Below are 27,709 nucleotides of genomic sequence, written 5' to 3' on the forward strand. Positions count from 1 at the left end.
AACCGAGTCGCGATCGCTCACGTGCAATTCGTGTGAAGAAATCGTGTCTCTTGAGCACGAGCGTCGTCACCAGAAAACAGCGGTAAACATAATAATAATAATAATAATAATAACGCTTGAAACTTCTCCTGGAAGTTCATGACAGAAGATCATCCACTGTGTTATTTGAATCGTATTATTTGTTGGTGTGTTAGAAAGTTTCCCTCAGTCATTTAAAAGGTCATTTTTTTTTCAATATGTCTTCCATTTCACTTTTCTTTTTTTTTCCTCGGGACATTTTTGTGTTCTTGTTTTTGTGTCTAGATGGTGCTGGTCAGCTGGTGTGCGCCACACTTACAGTAGTTGTTTACAGTTGCTTCTGTCAGGAGATGTAAACCCACTTTCTGTCACTCTTATCGACACAGGATAAGTGATTTTTTTTTCTTTTTCCACTTTCTCTCTGAGGATATTTGATCTGAGGGAGAGCGAATGTGACCGCTCGTAAAAGCTCGTGACCTTAACCTCTGGCCAAAATGACCAGCGGAAATCTGACCTTCTCATCTGTTGCAGTGTGTGACACACGGTCCGGCTCGGAGTGTTTGGCACTTGGCAACAAAAAGCTTGTTGTTTTGAAAGTAATTACACGATGGTGTCTAGCGTCAACAACATCCAGTGGCCCTGAAGGTGTTTCCCAGATAGTCATCTTTCAAGAGAATTCAACTTTTCTTTTTTACCTACACGTTGAGTCATAGGTTCGGTTCCGTCAGTGGCCCTTAAACCTTGCCAAACGTCGGCTTTCGTACTGGAGTTTGATGTATTGCTTGGATCTGGAATGAGACGATTAATCAATGCGTTCCAGTGCTGTAGCCGACCCCACCTTCACCTTCGACTATCATAACAAACACACCTTAATGCTCCGTTTGATGTTACAACTTGGGTATTGCATTTAGATAACTGTTACTGTTAGCTACTGTAAGTTACTGTTTTCATCTTTATGATGAAAACATTTTTGCTAGAAAATGAAGATGAATCTACATCATTAGTAAATACAGCAATTAAAAAAAAATGCACATTAAGGGAAGCAACATTAATTCAGAAACATACTATTACGACCAAATAATCTTTTTTTTTTCTACTAACCAGAGTCACAGCAGACTTTGGAATAAACTTCTATCTTCCTCTACACAACAATTCTCTCACATAGTTGTATAAAAATGAGAAAAACGGCGAGAGGAAGGATATTTTTTTTGGAAAAAAGTTAGCTATACAACTATTTATTGAGTTGACAAATATATATATATATTTTTTGTGTCACATTATGTTCATGTCAGGTTCCATGCAACGCTACTGTAACACCGACTTCTGTCCATTTTCAGTCGGCACAGTTCTGCCGGCGTCTTCATCACTAAACCAGCAGGTTGCCTGTAATTTGGAAAGCAAAGCTGCAAAGCTGCCTCCGATCTGCAGACATTAGCTTCCGTGCCGCCCCCCCGCCCCCCGGCCTAATGGGCCTTGTTGCATGTGATCCACATCGTGCAGCCTTTTAATGTGCAGTTTGAAGATCAAGTCGCACTTTTCAAAATGTTTCCATTTCATCTTAAACCCAGTGTCAAATAAGAGTCTGGCGTCTGGATCTAGGATGGTGACCTTAAATGATTTAAAAGTTTTAAATTATTTCACGTCGCTCGCCGCACGCACTCGCCTGGTTCGCATCGGCTGTGTTTGCACAAGTGGAAGAGGGAGAAGTGAGAGGTGGTGATGGTGTGAGGAACGGGCAGCTGCAGCATCTTTCCCCGCACTCTTCATCCCACTTCAATCTCAGTGTCTCAGCTTCTCCTTCCAGGAGAAAAATGTGGAGTGTGTGGGCGAGTCGGATCTGCAATTAACGCCGGTTGTCAGAAAGAGAATGCTGGCGTTTACATGATGCCTCTGAATCACTGAGTAAAGTCATTCTCCTCCACTCTCGTGCTCCCTGGACAGAACAGCAGAAAAGCTGAGAGCCAGGGATGTATTGAATAAAAAATAAGAGATGGAAGCTGCACACTGACAAGGAATCTTATCCTTGGTTCCTTTTTTAGTAAAAAAGAGATTTTTTTTTTGGCTTAATCTCATGATCTATTTTCTTCTCAGCTGTTACACTGTTTATTTGGAAAGTCGATTAGCGCCATAGTAACTGCGGAAGCCATGAGACTCCTCCTTGACTTACAAAGTGCCTTGGTAACATGATTCATTGTTTATTGGTGCTCCATCATCGATATGGAAATTCCATCATTGTCCTGTGAGACCTGGAGGTCGGATGCAGAATCTTGAGCCTGGCAGATAATGTATTGGACTGTAGTTGAGTCTCCGGTGAACACAGGAGGACTTATGTAGGTGAACAACATCTGTTCTTTCTGGATGGATACAGTGTTGTTATACAAGATGGAGCTGGATATAAGCCAGGAATTTAAGATGAAAAATACTTGATAAGAGCACTTAGTTGGTATTTTGTGGATAATTCACCCTTTTAATCGCTTAATATTTCATTTTTTTTTTATTGTTTTATGTAAAATAAAAGGGATATCGAGGTACTTACTACTATTAAGATATGGATCACAAGTTACATGTATTAAGCACTACTTGAAAAATATGTCAATATTTACATAAAAATACATTTAGAAATTCAAATTGTTTTCTTCATTATTAAATAAAGTATTACAAACAAATGTACGTTACCGTTAATAGTTAGTAGTTTACAAGGAGTATGCTGGAAATCTACATGACAACTTGAATAAAACCATTTTAAGCTGAAGTTCATTTAACAATAAGGACATTGTATTATTTTATTCATTCTTAGAAGCTTAACCTTTTTTGTGACCCAGTTATTTAAAAAAAAGAAAAGAATGACAACATTTTTCAAGATTCAATGTAAAATGAAAGTTGTAAAGTTTGTTTTTTACTCCACTGAACTAGATGAATTAAAAAATGTATTATCATACAGTCAGAATCAGTTTATTGCCAGTGCTGTTAACATAACACTTTGTTTTGGTAGATGCTAAGAGCTAAGCAAGAAAAAAAAAGGAATCAAATGATTTATAAAGTAACAGTAAGGAAAACAAAAAAATGCAATTAAATTAAATATTATTTAAAGTGTCTTATCATAACAACATTATCTCAAGACACTTTACAGAATAAGTTAGACTATAAACAAACTACTGTCCATCATGGATGATGACAGTCATCCTCCGAACACTCGTCAGTGAACAGAGAAGCAGTTGGAGCACGAATGCTCCTCCCATGATGCAACACAAATAGACTCAGGGACTCATTCATTCCTCGGGCTATTAGATTGTACAATTCTGAGTTTGGGGGCAGGAGTGGAGTGAAAGTATCTTGACGTTCTGTTCTATGTTAGTCTTTGTATCCTTTGTCTTTGTTATTTTTATTTTATTCTTTATCTTTAGACTTAGATTGTATCATCTTGTTCTTTCTCTTTATTACTCTTGTTCTTGTTCTTATTTTTATGAATAATTGCTTTATTCTGAGTGATTATGAGTCTAATTGGAAAAAAACAATTTCTCAAAGGAGACCACCTGAGAGATCAATAAAGTTCTACCTAACCTAACCTAATAAAGAAGCGAATATATAACTTTAAAGTGAAAGAAAATATGTGGAAAGTTTTCACGTGTTAGCTCAATGTTGCACAATAATATTTGTGTGCCCGCAAGCTGTTAGAAGTCAGAGTGCGAACCAGTTACTGGCTGAGACCTTGTTTGTTTAGCAAGACTGCTCGCAGTGACCTTTCAACTGTCCTGCCCTTGACAGTGACCTCTGGTGGTAAGCTCTTGGTTTGGCTCATTCAGCACATGTGCAGCTGAGCAGGACAGAGCAGCTTAAGGCCTGCGCCGTCTTTTCCTGTCTCTGCCGCTCCTCCAATGACGGCTGAGCGGTGGAGGTCTTCTCACCTCGCCGGTCTGGACCACACGGACACTTCTGCTCGCCAGATCTGCTGCTAATCCTCCCCTCGCCGCCGCCATCCAAGTTTTTTTCTCTCAGTCAACAGCCAATATGTTGACTCAAAAAAAACCCCCCCTTGGACGAAGTCTATGTAGTCACAATAAAACGATACTTTCCTACAGGTGTTTTTTTGAAACTATCGCAGAAATAAAGTTTACTTTAGAGTTGATATCTTTGAGAAGTAAAGTCAGTTAACACCTTTTCGAGCAGGCCACAGCTTTTTTTTTCTGCTTCTGGACTGAAGGAAGACAAACCACAAAATCACACTGAGTCAACGTGAAAGCTAGTGGGCCCTACTTAGAGGACACGCGTGCGTTGTGGTTTTGGTTAGTCACCGTTGTTGACAGCAGTTTGTGCGACACAAGTCCGAGCGAAGCACCTCTGCTAATAAAGTGTGTAGCACAAAAGAGTCACCAACCAGAGGAAGTTAAGAGAGACACTTCTCTGTGCTGAGTTGCGCTTTAGCTGAATTTCAATGAGATTTTAAAAAGCATAAATCAAAGGAATACATTATAATCTAATTTACTAGATCAAAAGATCTCTTGTGATTGCGACGATACCCCACTGCATTGAATTCCTCATGTTTCAACTGTAGATCTTAAGAAAAACTCTTACACAGGAGATTTAGCGTTTGTGTTGAAGTCGATATAATAAGAAATACTACACAAACAATTGTGTAAATGACAGCAGCATTGAATGCAATTTAGTTAAACACTCGAATATTTAAAAAGAAAGAACTTTTAAAGATAAGGAGTGTGATAAAAATATTGATTCACCGATATATCGCTATCATTATTTCACGATACTGTATCAATTCAACCGCACTGTATTGTTTTTTGGGGGGGCTTTAAAATATTGTTTGATTACGATCCTTGTTCTTTTATGGTTAACATGTCAATTTGTGTAAAATATAATCATTTTATTTTTTATATATACAATACAAATTTAAATATTTACAGCGTTTGTTCATTTTTGGAACAACACAATTCTGTGTTGACTGAGGACGAGAGGATACAGTCAACTCCAGCAGCTTTTAAAGCTGATCTTCGGACATGTTTATATAACATTTTTTAACAAATGAAAGCAGTTTAAAACTGCTTCATGCGGTCTGTAAATTCTGCACCACCAGAGTCAATTACTCCAACAATACTACAAACATATCATTATTCCTACAGTGTCGCTATATCTGATGCGTACCGTCACGCCAGATCACACTCCCTTAATAAGGATTAACTTTTAAATGATTTTAACTTTGTAAATGAATCAACTGTTTTGACTAGGTAGAACTTTATTGACCCCTTGAGAGGTCTCCTTCGAGAAAATGGTTTTTTTCCAATTAGACACAGCAATACAGCAATTATTCATGAAAATAAAAATAAGAACAAGAGCAAAGAGAAATAAAGAGAAAGAAAAAGATGATACAATCTAAGTGTAAAGATTTAGAACATAGATCAAAGAAAAATAACAAAGACAAAGACTAGTTACAGGTATAACTATATGATGGATGAGACAATCTTTTGTACCTTCACACAGACCTGTTTATCGTGGTGACCAATAGCAACTAGTTATCCTTGTGAGCCACAGTAGTCAAGTCAGTGTCTGGCCCTGAAGCCAGCTGAGCTGCAGGAAGGCGGTCTAGCTTGTGATCTGTTTGTTTTTCTGTATGTCTGGGAATCTTTCCCCAGCAGGACAACTTGTGAGAGGGAAGGGGAGTGATTCCTCCCATTAGTCAGACCAAAACTTGGGAAGGGAAGTGACCTCCAGCACAGCTGTGGAAGTTGATCCGGTGAAACGCTAAGACCACACTACAAGTCTAAAGAGAACGTAGAGTTGCGGGTCGTCCCGTACAACCCTCCATTTGGACTAAGTCAGGCGTGTCCGGCCTTTTATTTTCTTCCCCCAGATTTAATGAGGCGAAACTGCATGGAAGGAAAAACATAAAAAAATTGGGGGGACTACAACCAGAACAATTGAAAGAAAAAAGTAAAACAGTACTGGGCAGAACAATTTATACACATCAGAAGGTGAAGAAAATTTGTTTTTTTCTAACACAAAGTTGCAAACTCTTTATTGATGGAAAGTAAAAAGTTGTTCAATTTAGCAATCATCATATCCACTTAATGTCAAACATGTTATTAACATTTGACTTTCTCAGTCTCACATATTTAACGTGACTTTTCAAGCACTTTTTGCCAATTTTATGTATTTAACAGCGCTGGCGAGGCACAAATAATACATTTAATAAAAGGGACATAAATAACAAATTAAATAACAAATAATGTTGAACGATATTTGAACGCAAGAGTCTATTTTTCCCTATCATCGTAAAATGAAGTTACCTGTCTGTGTCGAGGGTCATGATCTCAACAAGATCGGCCGATTGTTATTACAAAAATCAATGCATATTTACATTATAATCTCATCTGGTCCTTTACGTTGTTTTACAGTATATTTCTACATTTTATACAATCGTACTCATCTGACAACATACACTTTTTGTCTCGTTTACATCATACACGTATTGTGATCGAACAATTTTAAACTTTAGTCAAACAAAGTTCAGCTGATTAAACAAAACATCTTTTCAGAGATTGAAAAGAAAAATAAAGAGCCCGTTATTCAGACTTTTATATATCACTCAACAGAACATTTACGTTAATCGCAATACATGCTGTTTCGTATATAAATGATTAATGTTACAGATGTTTCTAAAAAATGTACCATTTATATTCTTAAACGAGTGGGAATATTATAGTAATATTTCTGCACTTATTTGTTTTCCTTAAGAAGTTACGATATTTTTACAAGGTGTTTTATGTTGTTATTTATTCAAAAATCAAACAAAAACTGGTATCAGCGGTTACAGATAATAGGCTCTTTGGAATCTGACCAAAGTTACGACACATTGTTGCTTCTGACAACAAGCAGTAGCACTTTTCTCTTTATTTACAGTATTCTGAGAAAACTCTTGTCTTTGATCTCCCGAGGATGAATATAATCGCAGGTGTCGCCGTCATGTAGATGATTTTAAAAGATAAACGGACATTATCTGAGCAAACGTAACCAGCCTGAAGTCCTCGATGTTGAAGTATTTGATGTCGGCGCGAAGTCAATACTTCCAGCGTGTGAAGAAGTGTCATTTCTTTTTGGAAGGGGTTTCTACTGGACTCTTAAAGATTTTACTGCTTCTCTCGTGAGCTTTACTGGATTAAAACGCTTTAGTCACAGCAAGTTATTGGTCTCCGCGTGTGAAAGGAGAAGGAAAATCTTTATGTAAAGGAAGATTAGTAAAAATGTGGTTTCTGATGCAATCTGGCATCGCGAGCGAGGTGTCTAGTCCGCCTGCTGCGAGTCCCTCTGCTTGCTCTTCCTCTCCCTTTCTCCCAGTCCACTTTCCATCCATGTGCCGCAAAAAAACCTAGGTGAAAATGATGTACTGTACCCGCCGGCCCGCCGCACACATGTCAGAGTGTGATCCTGATTTTATTTCCCTCCTCGCAAAAAACCTCAGGTCCGACTGCGAGGCGGGTTCGGCATAGGAGGGGCTTCTGGGAAGAAAAGGTCCATCTATGATCTGGTGTTGGGGAGCACAGGCGAACCGTTTTGCTGGAAACATTCCTAGCGAGGCGAGCTGCACCGCCTGTAGGGGTCTTTCTCAGTGCGTGAGGTACAGCGTTTGGACACAGTGTTCATGTGACGGCGAGAACACATCATCTGATTCGGTGACGAAGCTGTGAACTGTGACTTTTTAGAAAACACTTTTTTTTTCAGTGTTCATTGATGTGAGGAGATTCTTCCAACACTGACTCGATGGATGATCAGAGAAGAACCAGATTTTAGTGTAAGATGTGCTACGTTGTGTTGTATAGTACATGTTAAAATCATGGCCCCGGGAGCCAAATATGGCCCACAAAGTCATTTTAAGTGGCCCACAATAGATAGATTGATTTTGATATTATGACCTGTGAAGATGCTAATGTTTAAGACAAGATAAAGAACCTGGCTTATCTAACACTTATATAGAGACTTACAACAGTAAAAGTGATGCTAAAGGAATTATCTTGGTTTAGTGTTTAATTGAGGAGGAAAAACACAGAAGTAATAAATATATATTTAGTATTTCAAATAAATAATAACATGATGATGATATTCTCTAAACAGACAGTCGCGTTAACGTCTGTCTTCAGTCATATGACTAATGGCTACATTTAAGAGAATTAAAATATACAGTATTTATAGTAGATTAAATGATAGCTCAAATAGTAAATCAAACAAAAATATTCGACATTATCACTCAGAAAGGCTATTTATTGGTACTGATCTTGAGTTGGCCATTCATGTTAATGCAGCAGCATGTAACATTGTGAGGTTTCGTTTTCGTGTTTTCTGGGATGATTGGTGTCATGTTGTGACTCACACAGTATGACTCGGCTAGTACCTTAATGGGTGGCAGGTCTATTGGTTGTATTCAGTCTCACAGAGTACTTTTCAGAGCGTGGAAAACAAATAGAAAACTTACACAACCAGTACCTTTCTCTCATTTTTCAAATAAATGTGTGTAGATTTACTTCCTGTTTCTTAACCATGCAATTCCACTGTTTTTACAGTGAGGGCCGCCAAAAACGATGGCCTTGATATTGTGTAGTGTTGCCATAAGATTGTATTGTGAGCCGTAGCATGGTCAAAAATTAAGATATAGCTTATCAAATGTTGCGGTAAAATATACATTTTTTCATTTTTATCCAAACAAATCTATACCTTTTTTTTTAGAATTGAATTGTAAATGACTTTCATGTTGCTGTCACTGCTAAGCATGAGTTAAGATGAATCTCTTGTCTAAGCTAGCCTATCTTTACGTTAAACTAAACTACGTGCCGGTTGCGGTTGAAATATTCAATGACATTTACTTACTGGTAACGTTGGCGACGTTGTGAGAAGTCGTTTGTTGAGTCTGTACTTCGGTGGCGACGCCATGTCTTGGAAGATGAAAACAAACAGTAGTCTCGCGTAAACCTTAAGAGGACATAGCTACGATAGGAGTGTTGTCTTCACCATATCATTTCAGTTCCAGTGAGTCATCTTCATTTTCCACTGTCTTCACTTAACGACACACTGGAGCGTGCTTCGTTTTTTTAAATGTGAGGCGTTATGTTTGTTTGGGAATCATCGTATTATACGTCTGTGGCCTTTACATTATGACCAATCTAAGAGGCTTTTGATGTTTATGAAAGGATAATTGAGTTCAATACTGTTCGTGCAATGGCGTTAGATTCCATTACGCTTCCTTCCTGACAAGACGTGAATAGGAGGCGGTCGTAATGCTGGCAACAATGTCCAGCATACACAAGGTATTTTCCAGATTAGGCGTATAAATCTACGGGAGAGACTAGTTTTGGCTCTCTTTCAGCGGCGATATGACTCACGGTCGTCCTCGCTGACCAGATTGCATAAACCTTTTATGTAGTGGAACACTGTGGGAAAGTGGCATCAAGTGGAGGATAAAAATGGGAGGAGAGAATGAAATATTTAGTGGTCCTCTTTTTCTTTTCTTTTTTTTATACATGCACAATAAATTCTGAAGACTTTCCCAGTGTAATCCTAAAGAAAGTGTACAACATGTTTGTGCAGCAACAACTGTTTATTTAGCGGCGAGTGCCCGCTGCCGTGCTAATGGATATCTTGATTCTCATGGTTTTAATCTTTCTTCACAGCGCTTCCAAAGATGTGTTGAGATCGTGTAAACGCTCCGCCGCTACTGTGGCGCATTATGCATGACATTCCTAATATCCTTACACTGTGGATTCCCCCTGGAGGAAGATCTCGGTTCATCTCCGCTGTTTACCATTTCGGAGTTGCAGTCTCCACAACATCAAAAGGCTGCAGAGGCACTTAACACAGCTCGGAGGGATCCTGAGGGGCCTGGTGGGGCTGCTGCTCCCCGTAGTGTTGCCATTATTATTGCTCCCTAATGGGAAGTCTGATGATCTGATGATAGACAACCATGCAAATGGACACTTGCCACTGCAGTTTACTAGACCACGTCGTGAAAACTTTAATGATATGTAAATTCAGGACTATGCATGAATTAATCTACTTTGTGTGCGTGCGACTTCCTCCAGTCTCACGGAGCAATAAAAGCTGCAATCAGAGTTAATTAAAAAAAAAAGTCACTTAAACTAGTTTCGAGAACACTTTTTGGAGTGTAAAAAAATGAGGAAACGTGAGTCTTAGAACCATGTTTAATCAAAGAAATACATGGTCACAAGTTTATAAATAAATTGTATTATCGTATATAATGCTTCCTTCTACTGCAGGATAATATTCCATCTTATTGATTGGAGAGTTACACAACTACAGTTGGGGAAACAAAAAAAATGTAAATATTGTGCAGACATGGGCAAAGTGCGACTGTGTGGCACCCATGGGGTCAAGGTGCAACAATACAATGGATCAAGTTGGAAATATAATTACATTTTGTTTTCTTTTGGTTTTACTTAATCATGTTCGGTCTTAAACGTTGTTTTATCTTGGGTCAAGGTGACCTGGAGGCCCGAAAACAAATGTGTTTGAGGTACCCCTTGTGTCGTATCTGGGTGAGGAGGAAAGGTGAACGACCTCCCTCGCCTCCATAAATTTATATGCAGTGGTGAAGGTCGGTCAACTTGACCCGGAGACAACAAGTAGGATGTTAAAGTTCCTAATTGAGGAGCAATTTAATTCATGTTCCTTCTTGTCTTGATTAAAAAAAAAAAAGAAAAATATAGATTGTTGAAACCACCTATATTGACCATGAATATTAGAAACGGAAATAGTGTTTTTAAAAAAAGTTCTGCTGTTATTTCGTACCGAGCCTAATCCCTTCTTTTTTTTTTTGGCTGGACCCTACACTACGACTTTGTTATAGCCCTCTAATAAATGTCCCATTGCTGATATCCCTTGTGCTATCTCAGGGTCAGGGAGACCCAATGGCCCGAACACAAATTGTAGTTGTGGAAAGGGATATCACAAACACATTTGTTTTTGGGTCACAGTGACCCCTCCTTCATTGAGGAGTTGAATTTCAGGTTTACATTTTCAACATTTTACATTGTACACCATCTACTATCTCAAAGAGGGCTTGGCAAAATCCTAGGGTTCATATGAGGTCAGAGTATAAATGTTTTTTGATCCCTAAATCTTTTAAACTACTTTGAAACCATTTAAAAATATTTTTTTGAATTTTATTTTATTTTTTTTTAATTTTATTTGCATTTCTTTGTAAACTTTTTTTTTTTATTATTCTTTTAAGTTGTTATAAAACAAAATAGATAAATTATTAGGTATTATATCTTGAATATTTCTTCTTAGTGTTTTATACTAACATGTGGTCAATATTTAATAAAGTTTCTAATTTATATTCATAACCTATTCTTTTTCTGTTGTTACATTCAGTATTTTAACTTTATCACCGATCATTAATATTATTATTATTATTTACGAATATTATTCTACAGATATCCTCAAAATAATTATTTTTGTTTCAGTTTAAAAAGAAAATAATAATTTAATATTCAGGCCCATTTTAATAGCATGTGTCCGAGAGTATTTAGTCCATGATCCAAAATGTACAATAGTTTATTGATAAATAGCTTTTTTCATTAAAGAAGTTGACTTCGAGATACATGGTCCAACACCTGATGTCCTTAGCTACATATGTCGTTAAATATTCATAAGTAAATCTAGTTACATCAATATTTAAAAGCCAGGAAAGAAGTTCCTTCTCAACACTGTAGTGAACTTGAGGAAAACATGTTTAGTATTCTCGGGTCATCTGGTCAAAATGGCGAAGCTATAGAGACTCTTCCATACGTTCACATTCAGTTTTAATGAGACATAATTCATCAGCCTCCTCGTGCATCAAATAAGTTTCTCATCTTCCCCTTTGTTCATGGAAGTTTCACTCAAACATGCGCCGAGGGATTTACCTTGGAGAAGAAGAGTTGCTTTCCTACATGAAATGGATATAACTGTTCGGAGAGGGTCATCTCTTTATCCTTGAGAAACCGAGAATCCATTCATTGGTCGGGCTTGAAAACCTGACTGACGCAAATGGATCATTGGGAATAGAAGTGTCCCAGCAGTAATTATGTTACAACGCTGCTGCCACACCACAGCAGAGGTGGGGTGGGTTGGGCTCGGGGTGCTTCATTTAGTCCTATTTCCCTTACATCTTCCCATATATTTAACACATTCTCCTCTGACAAACTCCACTTGTCTTGGTTTTGTGTTGTCATATGCCTACTTTGCTTGGCCGTGTTGTTATCATAAAGGTAGTGGTGCCGCTAGTTGTAGTCTTTGCACTGTTGGCATTTAAAGGTAATGGTGAATCAGACTTTTTTCTTTGTTTTGTGTAAATCGACACGATGCAGTTTTCCACTTCCAAGATGAATTCTCTGTTGTCCATGGGGGTCCGGTAAAGTAAGTGACTTTGTGTTTTACCTGAAAATTTATGACATTTTGGTGAGTGAAATGCTACTCTAAGCCGGTACCTGTTGTTTATTTGGGAAATCACTTTGTCCTCATTGACTGACTTCCCTGTGAACGATTCATTCTTGACAAGATCCATCAGGTTTCCAAGCAGGAACCGTAAAACTTTTACCTGCAATTTTGGGAACATTGAACTTTATTCTTCTTCCGGGACACTCTTGGCAATCAAACCTTTGCTAAGAACTACTGTATTAACACAGTTTTAACTGTACAATATCCATTAAGCAAGCGCTCAACTGCACCGCTCAACCAAAACACCATGCCTAAGCTAGGAACAATAGCGCTGTCTGTCACTGACGCCCTCTTCTTTTGGAAAGTTGTTGCACTCCCATGTCACTGTTGTCTTTGCGACACCCGGCTGCCTTCGAGTGCCAAAGATACTCGTTTAATTTCCATCCTCTGCTCTGTGGTTCTAAGTCGGTTAAAAAGAGACATGAAATTAATGTAATGTAGAATTCTCATGAAACCCCAGGGCGCTCAGTCAAAGTCACCTTGCATGTCCTCTCATCCCCTGACAGAAGTGAGATAGAGGATGCCTGTCTGTTTCCGCTGTCAGCGTATGATGTCCTTTGTCATTGGTTTCTTTATCCACTCCAACATCTTTCAGATTTCATAGATTGGATGCTTGTCCGGCGTGTTCCTCGAGAGCCACTTCATTCCCCCTTCCAGCTGCCTGAATAACACAGCCTCGAGTCAAACATTTTCTTAGTGAGAACAAATGCATCCGGTGGGGCTTCCTCTGCTTTTGATGTCATTTTGGAGGTGATAAGTAGCTTTTTGTCTCCTGGTTCCTGTCTTACAGCACCATCCCCCTTGTCTGAGGAAGGTGCTAGCAGCACGGAGGATTGTTTGAACTTGCATTGATCCAGTGAGGGATTACAGCTGGGTCATTGGAGAGTTGGACCGAGCCACAAGCCATCGAGGCAGACACTGTCTAGAAGGCCTGCTGTTTCAAGTTTTTTTTTTTTTCAGTTAAGGGACATTTCTGTCACCATGGTCCACAATCCTTAGACGCTGTTATAAGCATATTTAGACCAATGAACATCACATGGCACATTCATTTTGAAATGGACATGTGCTACTGAAGCGAGAGGACCTCAATTACTCCTGCTTAATGATGCAGAATTTGAAAGGCTTTTTTTTTTGCTGTCTACTCACTAGCGGAAGATTCCTGGTGTTGTTTCAAGGGAACCTGGTGTTATTTCTAATTGTGGATTGAACATGGTCCCCAGCAGTGCTTGGATAGGATCAACGAACGAGATAGTCAAATCAGTTATAAGGTTAGTTTGTTCTCCACCAGAAGTGAAAACCTCCTCTAGAGGATGTAGGACTGTTTAAACCCATTTTAAACATTGTCTTAACTTTTGACCTTAACACCCCCCCCCCCCCCAGGAGACTCTATCTCAATATACCTTCACACTTGCTTGATCAGCCGCTTTCCTCGCAGCCCGTCCTGGTAAAAATGGCTCAAATAACAGTGGGTATTTTGTCCCTCCTTTAAAAAACATTTGGCTAGAATGGTGAATCTGCAAATGGCTCTTCTTCAGGTGCCGACATGAAAGTTCCTTCTACCTTCAGCATTTTCAGATTGTATATCTATGCTAATTTAATGTGAAAAATAATTCAAATCCAATGAAAATCTGTGAAATGCTTGTTAACAACTCAGAATACAGTACAGCATTCGCATCTATATCCAACGAAAGAGGAACCGCAATTGATTAAAAAAAAAACACAATCCTAAAATCAGGTTTTAAAAATTATTTCACCAAGTTCTTGAGGAAACTAAAGATGCTAATGTCCACAGCCTCTACACTCTTTCATTCCATCTTTCAAAGCCTCTTCTTTTGTTGGGGTGTAACAGCGCCCCTCATTAGTTGGGGAAGAAACTGAGGTGAGTGGAGGTGTAACTCCGGTCCAAAGGCGGCAAGACAATGACGGCATGAGCGAAAAGCGGGGCAAGAAAGAAAAGACTGCTGGGTAAAGGATGGAGAAAGTGGTTGTTGAGGGATCAGCCATGTGTCAGATTAGCATCAGGAGACATTAACACTAGTGATGCTGCCGGGCCTACAATCCTGCCTTTCACTGCTGGAGAGGGAGATAAGCGCACCCTCACAATAGGGAGATGGGAGAACGCTGGAGAGAGGGCTGGCTCGCCTCCACTCCCCTCAGGCCAACAGCCCCATTTACAGGTGCAGCACCTCCTGATGAAAGCGAGAACAAAGAGGTTGGATGTTCATTTCCTGCTGCGCTTGTGTCAAGGCTCCATTGAAACAAATTAGTAAAGCTGTGGATTTAGCCGCTATGCTAACATCTCCGATTGCGCTGCGAGCGAATCCTTGTCGAGCCACGGCGTTGACACTTTCAGTTTAATGCACTTTCAGATGTCATTGATTTTGTTTTTTTCCTCTCTGAATCCCATTAAGCAAGCACGTCGGATAAGTGTGTGATGATGATCCGAAGTGTCGGTTTTTAATTTCATTTCAATCCCTGCAATGGGAAACAATAAATCCTGAAAAAGCTGTTTCGCAAAATAAACGTATTGACGGAGTATCGTGCGTCATATCTGCTGGGGACTAAAGAAACTAAAACACTACAGATAATTTGGAAATGATAGATCTCTGTATTCATTGTGTCTTTTGGAGTTCGGCTATAATACAATTGGATACAAAGATTTTTCATAAATATAGATTTAGGTTTGAATAGTGAGTCAGTGTGGCGGGATCTGTCACAAAATACTTTTGACTTGCTAAGATCACAGAGATTCTGAACGTTTCCTGGGGTGTTAAACTGTAGTACTTTCCTAGAAGTGGTAATAGACACTGAACGTCAGCACAGTTTATTAAAATTTAGATTAATCAGGAGCAACACAAATCTTACAAAAATGTGTTTTTTGTTAGAAAAAGGAGTGTCATTTTGTGAAAATCTGTTCAATTTCAATTACTCTTATTTTTGGTTGCACTTTTTAGATCCAAAAAATAAAATCTATTTAAGGGATTATTTATTTTCGCTCGCTGACTCTCTGAAGGAATTATACTTCCGTGGTGTGGTCCAGACAAGGGTCTGTCTCAACGGCTGCAACCAGACACTTGTGTGTTCTTTAACACAATAGACATCAGCTTATAAAAGGATGTTTTCCTGTCACTTTCTAACAGAAACACTCTTACTTCTTTCAATAGGTTGTATGTATTTTCCTTTGTCATTACTTAATCTACAACACGTGGGCCCCCCTTTTTTTTTGTGAAGAAAAATGCTGTCAAGTGGGTTTTTTTGTGCCAAGAAAAAGCCTCTATTGTCTGCATTAGTAGCAGAAACGACACTCTGTTGATGACATACGCACTCCTCTTTTCTTCTAGGATTACAAAGCCACTCGTGCAATTTGATAAGAGAAAGTTGTTTTGACTTTTTTCGTCGCCATCCTCGTACATTGAAACGATTCGTGCCACGCTAATGAAAAAAAAAAGAGACGTTGGTGATTAAAATGAATGTTCATTTGTGCCTCGGAAATCTCGCCTTATGGATATTTGTTTACAATCTCATTATGTTTCCTCCACAGATTAGCGTGACGACTCGGATTTAGCAATGATGTCTATTCAAAAAGTGGGAAAAAGTCGGCTCGTACTTAGCAGCTGTTTGAGTAGCACGTACCGGTTCATTAGTTGCGGAGCGGCTGGCTGTGAGCAGAATGTGCCGCCTGTATAATGATGCTTCCTGTAAACATGATAAGTACACCAGGAAAGCCACAAGAGATGGGCCCGTGTTGTTGTTTAGTCTCGGACTAACAGTCAGAATCAGCATGGTAATAAGGGGAAAGAACATAAGGGGCCTGGGTGTCCCCGAGGTTCTCCCAACAACACAGCGAACACGTCCTGAATAACAGGAAGTGGAGAAGCAGGAAGTTTAAGTCTTGTTGTCTACCCTCGGATTCCGTCTGTGGTGGGATTCTACGGGCCCAACGCAGCCTTGCAGGAAGTGCAACTGTCACGGCTGCGCTCGAAACTTTGGCTGCTCTCCATCACCTTCAAAGAAACGGAGGCGTTCTCGCCTCACAACGTGGGTTTGTTCTTTAGCACAAGTCAGATAGGATCATCGTGTTACATCTTATTCGCCGGGGTGCAGATGAAACATGTGCCACTGTGGATTTGGTTCTGTTCAGGTTGATCGTGTCGAGCTACAATATATATATATATAGATACAAGTCGTTTCTTCGCGCGGTGGTTATGGATCATTAAAGCAACATTTTTAAAATAAATTCCTGGCATACAGTGTCTGGGACCTATCAGGGCAGATCCAAGATAAGTTAAGATAGCATTTACCTTTGTTCCATCTGAATTTTTGGTGGATTTTCCAGCAATCACAATAGTATAGCGTGAATTACTCAACAATTTAATGTTTTCTGATGTTTTAAAAGTCACTTCTAGGTTGCAAAACTCTACCCTTTTAAATCAGTCTAAATCTATTTTGGATAAAAAGCATGTAAAAAGATTGAAGCATTTAATTTGTAAAAATAATGTATAAAAAGAAGAAGTGTTTGTGTTGCATGTTGTATTGATCGTGAAGGACTGTTGTTAACCCTCCCGGTGTGTGTCACTGCTATGCCCTCGGGAGGACGTGGCAGATCGGCCTGCTGTAACTTGACAACCAATGGAACATTGTTGTTGTAAAAAAAAGAAAGAAAAAAACATTATGTGGACTGAACCTTGCGTCCAGTCGTTTCCATGGCAACACCGCCTAGACTACACAGTGTATGGATTATTTTATCATCTTAATGTATAATAATGTAACATCTCCAATGACCCTTGAACTTTTATACCACTATGTTTCAGTAACACAAAGACAAAATATCGCCGTTATGTTACCTGTGTTTGTTGAAGGACAGAATCCCAATGTTGACTCCTTCGACCCGCTCTGACTCACAGACCCGTAACTTTATTTGGCGAAATAAGAGAATAATATATGAGAATAATCCGAAAAAATATTCTAAACAAGATGAGAAACAACACAAATAATGAATTCAACTGTAAATATCTAACATATCTCTGTCGGTGTTGGTCGTAACTACTTTTGATTGAAACAGAACAAAAAAATCCTTGTACTCTCTTCAGTGTTCACACGCTACTTCCAAAAAAGGCCAACCCAGACCGTTATGCTTTAACTGATCAAGATCAGTTTCCATTGTCGCTCAGAGCTTAAGAATTACACTCAACACATTTGTTAACTTAAACTTAGTGCTTAATATTCCTGTCTTTACCCAACACGAGTCTCTCAATCTCTCTCCACCTTATCATCAACTTTAAAAGGTTTTTGCAAAAGTAAATAGAAAATCTTGAACTTAATTCTGTTGACCTATTGTTTTCCGACCACTTATGGGCACTTCCATTGAATTCACTTCCATTCAAACATTTTAAACGTCGTCATTATTATCATGTTATTTTCCAGCTTAACCTCAAAAAGTACATTTTTCTGAATCTATTATTGGGATAATAGGAGTCACTTTTAGCTGTTGGACAATGACAACATGGCGTAGAATGCTAGCTCTGACTAAGGTAAGGTAAGATAAAACTTTATTGTTTTTTTCCAATAGCCAATACATACAGCAATTTTTTAAAATAAAAAATCAAAATAAATCAATCAAAATAAAATAAGAACAAGAGAAATAAAGAGACAGAACACAATTACACAATCTAAGTCTAAAGATAAAGACAAAGAACATAGATCAAAGAAAAACAAAAAAAGACTAGGTAGAACTTTATTAATCTCTCAGGAGGTCTCCTTCGAGAAATTGTTTTTTTTCCAATTAGACACAGCAATACAGCAATTATTCATAAAAGTAAAAATAAAAATAAGAACAAGAAGAAAGAGAAATAAAAAGAAAGAACAAGAGGATACAATCTAAGTCTAAAGATAAAAAGATATATAAGATAAGACATAGATCGAAGACAAATAACAAAGACAAAGCATACAAAGACTAACCTAGAACAGAACATCCAGATACTTTCACTCCACTCCTGCCCCCAAACTCAGAATTGTACAATTTAATAGCCTGAGGAATGAATGAGTCCCTGAGTCTATTTGTTTTGCACCTGGGTAGGAGCATTCGTGCTTCTCATTCTGCTTCTCTGTTCACTGATGACAGTGCTGAGAGGATGACTGTCATCATCCATGATGGACAGTAGTTTGTTCAATGATCTCCTCTCAGCAACTGTCACCAGTGAGTCCAGCTTCATTCCAACCACAGAGCTTCATACTAGTTCACTAACATGAACTAGAAGGTTCTGCTAACTCGACGGAGACGCTACTCTGACGCAGTAACACACCTGCGATCCGGGAGCCTTCCTCAGCTTGTCATGTCATATCTGCATCAGAGATGTCAGGACACACACTTGTTAGCCTCCAGACTTGGAACGGTCCAGATGCGACAGTTCCACCGCGGAGACACAAAATAATGTATGCGAGTGCGAGCGTCTCAATTCTTTATGATACGCCGGCGTGGTGACGGGTGACGACTCCTGACAGAGTCTGGTTAATACGTGGGGAGGCGAGTGTCATCGACATCATTTTAAAAGGATGACATGATCGTCATTAATATGTTTCCTGACTTTTGGCCCCTTTTTCTGCGAAGGACATTATTCTTCTTGGTTGTGTCTATCTATAACTCTGGAAAAAATATTGTTAAAATACAATTTTATTTAAAGCAACATCTGGATAATAGAAGGTAATGAAGAAATGTGGTGACACAGCTTGTTTAGTCCAGAACTAGAAACTCACAGAAAACTCGACTTTATTAAAGAGAGCGTTAAATTTTTTTGACTTTGGTGACAGAATAGTTTTTGGGTTACTATCAATGATTGGTACTGCCTTGCAAAAAAGGCAGCAGACTTAGTATCAACTGTAGTTTTTTTTTTTAAGATATTTGTTTATTGATTTTTTACATAAAACAACCAGTACAGCTCAAGAATGATACACAGAGAAAATAAAAAAAATATGAAAGAAGAAAATGTCCATAAGAAGAAGGGAAACAACATTTTTGCCGCTGCAAAAATAAAAGTATACATATATATCCACACACACTGAAACATATACAGTATACAACTGTAGTTTTTACCTGAATTAGCTCAACTTAGAGTCCTGGTCTAGGATGTTATAAGTCAACACAGTAACATGAAATTCAATTTACGCTTTTTCGTCATTTAAACAAATGTCAAATTAGCTCCTGGGTGAAGCTATGCTCTGTCATAATGACATTTTTGTTGAATCAAAGTTTTAAAAAAAAGGTCAGAAGTTGGATCAGGCAGTCAAGAAAAAATTGACAACAACAGTCATTATAATCCATGCATAAATACCAAACACACCAGAGGAAATGAAAATGTAAAATAATGGGCGTCAAGTTTTATTCCAAGTAATCCAAAATCGAATGAAGAATGTCTGTGACCGACGACGTCTCTATTTCTATAAAAAGCAAGAATGTCGCCTCCCGCCCGCTCCGATGCGGTCGAGGAAAGTTCCTCATGGGGGTTCAAATGGTCATTTTGCGAGCTTAGACAGCGGGTAGTTAGCGAGGTGATCTCAGCCAAGTTTGCCTCCAGCGGAGCCCCGATTCAAACTGCCAGACGCGGTAATGCTAGCCCATCCGTAACCCATAATCACCATGTGCTCCTAGAACTGGTCATTTTCATTTTCACTGCCTGTTTGGCCTCTGGCCTCCATCTTTCACAAGTGCTGACTCCATCTAATGGACTGAGCTGTTAACCTTTCTCGGTGTGTACTCGCGGGGGAAATGCAGTTGTTTAGACACTTTATATTTGCGGGGTGTTAGTGATGGATGGGCCTTTGGGGACGTTCTGTATTTCTTTCTTTTTTTTTTAGCAGAAAAATACATCGGACATGCTCCGAGGGGAGTAGAAAAAAAGTGTCCAGGTTACGAGCTCGTGGGAATACCTCTTTCCCACCTGTCTCGTCACGATGCTTGTCCTCTCGCTCCGGAGACTTGAGCGCCAGTGAAGCCTGGACCGGGTTCTCTGTTAATCATCTTAAGAGCAAAGCTGGCATCAGGGAGGGTCAGCTCAGGAAGGGCAAGGAATTGTTCTTCTCCGTGGACGAGAGTGGATCGATCTCGAGCTAAGATTGATCCGTTCATATAGAGTAAAATATCATCCTGTTCACAGGAGGTTGGACAAACAATTGACAAAGTGTTGTTATTATTTCAGAGCTGTGTCTCTTACTGCCTAACAGCCTCTTTAATAAAGCGATTTTTGCTCTTCTATGATGACAATTATATACGTTTATTTGGATTGGTATGGCTGCATTGTAAATAACATGAGTTTGAGCTTTAAAATAATTAAATGAAATAAAGTCTATTTCAGAAAATCTAAATAATAGCTATATGCTACATTTACTATTTTTATACCATTTTTTCTTTGAATAATTGCATTGCTTTCAATAATGTCTGTAATTACAGGTGAAATTGTTATTTATTTAATAATTAAATAAAATCTTTTTTTTTATATTGAAAGCAATTCGTTTAAATTTCACAATTGAATTCAATAATTTCCGAATAAAATTAAAAAAATGTTTTAATTGAATCTAATAATTAAGGTTAAAGGTTAACCTTAAGCTTATTAAATTATTTCTATATTGAAAAATTCAATTTGATAATTTAATTTTTCAATAGATTCCATATTAAAAGGTTAATTTTGTTTCAATTTAATAATATAATTCAATAAGTTGTATATTGTAAGATTGAATTTGTTTCAATTTAGTAATTGAATTATATCATTTGTATATTGTTTTTTTTAGTTTAATAATTTAATTCAACATATTTTTTCCACAAGTAGAGTTTAATATTCCTATTCAAATAACTACAAAAAAAATAACCCTAACCCAATATTTTTAAAATTCGTATAACTATAAAAACGTTCTACCATAATGAAAGTAAGACACAATTTTACATTAGATAAGACTCTTTTTTCAAATGACTTAACATCATTTTCTTAAGTAAGTCTTGCTGTTAGTGTGAATGCTTCGACATAGTTGAAGAGCGAAGCAATGAGGGTTACAGTCTTTATTCCAAAGGGACACGTCACAGAGCGTTCACTTAACTCTGATCTGACATCGTTTTCCTCTCTTTCTTTTGCTTCTTGCAGAACAGAAGAAAGAGCGAAGAGAGTGTCAAGAAAAGTACGAGAGAAGGACCTGTGCACACGATGTGCTAAGAAGGCAGCGGAACAAAAGTGTTGTTTTACTGAAATCGTTCAAGTATCCAAGAGAGACGAGGAGGGGAAAAGAGACGACGCAGAGATGGGGCGGAAGAAGATACAGATCACCAGGATCATGGATGAGAGGAACCGGCAGGTGAGTGTCAACATTAATGTAACCGCTCTCCGCTTAAATCCTCTTATCTGTTTTCCACTGGAACTGTTGTGTCTTTCCGTCTGCACCTGTCCGAATGTCACGCTGCTTCACAAACCGGAGGCGACACAGCAGAGGCCGTGACATGTCTTAAGTGCAGACACAATTCAACACCCTACAATTTCACAGAAGTTGATGAGGCAGCAGGGGGTGCGGGGCGGGGCGGGGGGGCTTCATGGCATGGGCGTGAACGGAGGGCGACGAGAAGCGGCAGCCAGACGCTTGTGGCCTCCCCACAGAGCAGGGCTTGTCCCCCCGGCTTGGCGGTACCGTTCGGCCCCGACGCTGTCGCGATGTGTGTTTGCAGCTGTTTGCTAGTAATTAGGCAGCTTCACCCTCTCATTTGCAGGGTGGGTCAGCGGGACACGCAGCACCCTTCACCGCCAGGCCTGCATTTCGTCGGTCTAGCCGCAGAGAGAGCAGGATTCCACTCAGTCTGCAGCTTTTAAATAGAAACTCAAAAAACAGCCAAACATTGTTCGCAGCAGCTCGCCAGCCACGGCAGGTGCTGACATCTCGAGATGAGGTCTTTATTTCCATTCATGCACTTTGACGTGGTCTCCTCACGAATGGATGATCCGGGCGTGTCAATCAAAAACATCTTAAAGCAGTAGTTCACCCCAAAATTCAAGCTTCACTCATTTTCTATTTACCCTCATGTCGACTAAAGGTTGGGATTATTTTCAGAGTAATCGGTTTATTTTTTAGATTTATAGACAAAAATGCATGTTCCTTTTAATGTAGCAACTGGAACTCAGTGCTCTTCGTCTTCATCTTCCTCTGAATAAAAGTTTGTAGCAGAAGTTTGAAGAACAACAAGCGACACAGACAGGAAGCACACACCTGTCTACACCCAAAGCACTTGCGATATTTACCCAGAGTACTTCCTGTTGGTATCGCTTGTTGTCTTTGCCCAAAACAAGCTTAAAATATAGACTTAAGCCCTATTTGCACGGGATTAGTTTTACCTGTGGACCTTTGGTGATTTGTAACCCCCGACCTCTTTGTTATTTTAAGTACCTTCACACGGGAATAATACTCTGTTTTACTGACATTAACTAGAGATACAGATCTAAAATGTTGCGCAAATACTATAGAAATAGAAAGAGAAAGGTAGCACATACGTAGCAAGATGTTAGGAGAAATACAGTAGGTGATTTGCAGCAGAATTTAGCAATCACAAATCACAGACATGGTGCATTCGCAAGGGATTAAATCGCCGACATTCTCCGCAATGATCACAAATCGCCTTTGGTCCACAGGTAATACTTATCTTGTGCGAATCAGACTTTATTTACGTTTATTTAAGATGGAGGTTACAGACGAAAATCCCAGAGACATTTGGATGTTTTTAATTTATTTTTTGAGAAGATGAATTCGAAGACCATTGGGTGTCATTTGCTTAATTCAAATTGACTTTATAATAATCCCAACCCTTAGTCGACGTGAGGGTGACTACATTACCAGTAATCGCAAAAAAGTTTCAGGATATGTTTTATGTTTTATTTCAACTAACTTTTCCTGAAAGAAAAAGAAAGTGATCCATCATCCGTTCATCTTCACCTACATAAGGTTGTATCTTCAACAGTCATACTATAAGACTTTCCTTCCTAAAGAACCCTTAACAAGGCATTCTTTTCCCCTAATGACGTCAGCCTATCCCAGCTATTCAGGACAAGAGCCAGGGGACATCGGTTGGCCAGTCTATTGCAGGGCCCATATAGAGAAACAAGTAGTCATGCTCACGCCTACAGACAATCTATCGTCTCCGATTCACGTTGTATGGTTTTGACCTGTGAGCAGAAACCCGAGTGCCTGGAGGAAACCCACACAAGCATGGAGGGAACATACCGTACAAAGTAGAAAATGTGTTTTTCTTTTATTCCTTCTCTCATCTGTGGTCATGGAGTTTAGGTGGATCATGCAAACAAGCCGTCAGAAGGAGTTTACACTGCATGTTCGCTGAGATCCGGTCATTAGGTAGAGACTCAAAGTAGAACCGATGCTCCTCCACGTTACAAGAGAAACCAGTTAAGGGGGCTCAGGCCCCCCTTTAGGACGCCTCCCTTGGGAAGTGTTCTGGGCATGTCCAACTGGGAGGAGACCTTGGGTCGGACCCAGGAGATGTTGGAGATAATTTCTTGCTTGACGTAGGAGGAGCTGGATGAGGTCTCTGGGGGGGATTAACGTCATGGTCTCAGTCCTCCACAACCCGACCTCGGTCCAGCAGTAGATTATGGATCGAGATAGGAAAAAGGAGGCGACACAACCGATGAGCTTCACTGGGTTTTCAACTTCTTCTCAAACAGTATTTAAAAAACATTTTATAACTTATTTTAATTAGAACTTCTCTAATCATTATAATGAATGAATAAAAAGGTAGAATCTTAATATATCATATTTAAGTGCTTGTGATTCTTAGTCAATACAGTATATTCACAATTCAAACCTTTATATTTAGTTAATACCGCCAATTTAATATCTGATTTAATCATCCACTTTTGCTTAATTTTTTCATATCATGGCACAATTTCACTTGTTCTTTGTTGCCACAAATAATTGAAGTAGGGCGGGAAATATTGCAGGTTTTGTGTTTGGGACCCACACGGGGAAAATGTAATTTCCTTTCGATCCATTATATTCTGTGACTTCTGTACCAAGTACCAGGCGAAAGGAAAAAAAGGGATGAAGGAAAAAATATCTTTATTTAATTCAATGGTAATAAAAATACATAATAATAGAAAAAAAAAAAAGAAATACAAAAGATAAAGTGTACTTACATTTAAATTAAAAGCGTTAGCAATATACATCTAATAAGAAAGCTTTTCAAATTATTTCAAGGGCATGAAATCCCCACATAATAAGCATTTAATAGACTTTCATAGATGCCATCAAAGGGCCACACTTGTCTATTTAGAAGTAAGTAAGTAAGTAAGTAATTTTTATTTGTATAGCGCTTTTCCAGACCAGGGTCACAAAGCGCTTAAAAAATCAAAACAATATTCAATAAAGTATATACTTAAAAGATCAAGATAAAACTGATAACTCAACAGGAGTTCCAGAAAATCAAGGAAAAAGACTGAACAAATAGAAACGTCTTAAGATGTTTCTTAAAGGAGTTAGTAGATCATCAAACACAGAGAGAGAGGAAGATCGTTCCAAAGCTTAGGAGCAACAGCCTGAAAGGATTTCTCTCCTCTGGTCCTGAACCGTGTGTATAGATATGAACTACTCTTTCATGATTTTGGAAAATTTCCTCTTGAGTTTTGAGGTCAGGCGTGTCGATGGAGTTGATGAATTCAACTCCGTTATTGTTGCTCGAGCTCTTCAACAAGTATCAGAAAAATCCGCCGGTCGGACCAATTATCAGTGTAACACCTAGTTTGGGGTGTTGTCGGGGAGCCTGTACTCTGGAATTATTCTGGGATTACATGAGACTGTTGCAGAGCGTTGAGAAGCGATCTCCCCTCCTCTCCTGATTCGTCCTGCGGAGTTTTGCGTTGGCATTACATTTCCATTTGAATGTATCTGGGAGTGTAATTAGTGAAAGTTCATCAGCGGGTATGCGCTGACTCAGCATTGGCATGACAATAGGCCTCTGTGCGAAAGTAGAACTTTGGTATAAAGTGATGTATGCGTTTAGTGTTTTTTTGTCTTTTATCCCCCGAGGGGCACGAGGCTCACTCTGCCGATTCCCCCGAGCTCCCTGTTAACCAAGAAGGAATAGCCATTAGTATATACTCTCCCGTCGCCAGGAGACGATTTGAATCTTCATCACGAGATGAATACACTCGTCTATTAAGAAAAAAAAATGTCATCAAGTCACGTAAGAACGCTGCTGTTCTTTACTGTCTGGTTGGACGTCTCTGCTGTTTTGGTGAAGGTCATAAGTAGGCAGTTAAACGCTCATGATCCAAACACCTTTTCATTATATAAGCGCAGAGTTGTGCGTGCGGAGAAGAAGAAGTGCTGCGTGTCTCTGCAGAGGTGGACGCAGAAATACTTGAAGGCTGCAAAGTTCCCGTCATGCATACTGTAAGATGGTAAAAAGCCAGTTTGCGAGCCATCCTCTGCATAAATGATGACTCTTCATCACAGCGGCATGAGTGAGATAGAAAAGAATGCTTGATAACAGCAGGATAACAGCTCCGCGTCTGAGTCTGCTGCAGATCTCTTACGCTATTGTTGTCTTTTGAACAATCGTATGCTCTCGTACGCTCTTTTGGTGTCACATTTACCAACAATAAAGCTCCGCTTCAGGTTTATTTTTTCTATATAAGCACACATGCATCACTCACAGCAGCAGTTCTTTGTCAGATAACACAATAATAATATACAATGGGACATTTTCCGAGTACATTTCTTTAATATTTTAACCATAAAAAATTGAAAAATGGCACAAGTTAAGCAAAAGGAATTCATATTTAATGTTCCATTTGTGTTGTAGATATTTTTTTATTAGAAGATATGGTATGTCACGAGTAGGCAAATACTCAAATCTAAAGACACTAAAAATTAAAACTGTGAATGAATTATAAATCAACCCATATAATACATTTAAAGAAATGTAACCAATACACTATACTATAAACCACAGACAGGATAAATAGATAAATAACAAAAATAAAATATAAATAAAAGGGTTGTGGGAGATTAAGATTGCATGTTTATGATTATGAACATATTCGTCTAAGAGAAGAGGATCATGAGATTTAAAATAATTAAAACATTAACAATTAATGTAATTCCAAGATCAACTCGCTGGTTCACTGCTAAGCAAAAAAGCGACAGAAAAAGACAAACAATATTACATGGACACGAGGACATTTAGATTTGAATGGTGGATGTTAAATTGCCTAAAAATATTTGACGAGTCAAAAATGACTGTGTTTACCTTAAATATATAGTTCTGAATTATGCTCATGCCACCATTTATTCCGAATGTTGCCATAGTGAAGGAGCAAAGACTTCAATTATGATTTGTTGGTGTAAACATTAAATCCAAGTCCAAAAATTTGACGTTGTCAGATAAATGCCAAAGTTGTCACTCTGCTCCTTGAACCGGACTTGTGGGGGGGGTGGTAGAAGTCTGACCTCTGATTGGCTGAGGACAGATGAATATTTGACCCTTCACCATTTGCATAAGAGCTTATACGCCTAGAAAGAGGGTTGTGTAGCTTAGTGTTGCCGAGCGCCGTCCTCTGGATGCCATTAAGCGGCTCACTGGGGGTAATTGCCCAAGTCATTAAAAGTTTGATGATTTGGCTGGCGGGCGGAGGCCTGCCTGCCCTTGCTGTGGCTCATTTTGAATTTTGCACTTCACAAGCCTGTGGGGGCCACGGCAGCTCTCCAGAGAGAGACGCCAGATCCTCCTGTTCGCAGTTTTCCATCCTCAAGTTTAGCTCCGGAACAGGAATGGATGTGATACCCCAAGAAGGTATCGCATCTCTTTTTCGCGAGAAAAACCCGAGCGAAGATACAGACTTCTGTCTCTTTACTGTAGATTTGAAGGTCATCTCCACCCCACCACCACGAGACCTCGGTGCACTCTTTCGTCCACGCGGGTCTCCCGCGGCACTCTGGGAGAGATGATCCGGGGCGACAGCCGTGGTGGCCCTGACTTTGTCTCCTAGGCCAGCACACTCTGGCACTGCAGAACCAGGGCAGCAGCCACGGGGGCCCCGGTCACTCTGCCAGCTGGTGCCAGACCTCACTGTCTCTCAAGCTTTGCTCCTGGGGGGGGTGGTGGGGCATCACAGCTGACACGAGGTTCTAATAAGGCTTGGAGCTCCTCTGAAGGTGT

At 39.2% G+C, this 27,709-nt stretch overlaps 1 protein-coding gene across 7 annotated transcripts in view; it reads left to right on the forward strand.

Moving 5' to 3' along the window:
* The window catches only part of mef2aa (myocyte enhancer factor 2aa), a 75,049-nt gene that overhangs the window by 3,162 nt on the left and 44,178 nt on the right, over positions 1-27,709 (forward strand). For all 7 annotated transcript variants that reach the window (XM_087797961.1, XM_087797960.1, XM_087797962.1 and 4 more), the window contains exon 2: positions 21,642-21,849. In XM_087797961.1, coding sequence (XP_087654087.1) covers positions 21,796-21,849 — 54 coding nt within the window. In that variant the 5' untranslated portion in view covers positions 21,642-21,795. The remainder of the gene's footprint in view (positions 1-21,641; positions 21,850-27,709) is intronic.

The sequence above is a fragment of the Callionymus lyra genome, chromosome 8, assembly GCF_982586985.1.
Source record: "Callionymus lyra chromosome 8, fCalLyr1.hap1.1, whole genome shotgun sequence".
NCBI lineage: Eukaryota > Metazoa > Chordata > Actinopteri > Syngnathiformes > Callionymidae > Callionymus > Callionymus lyra.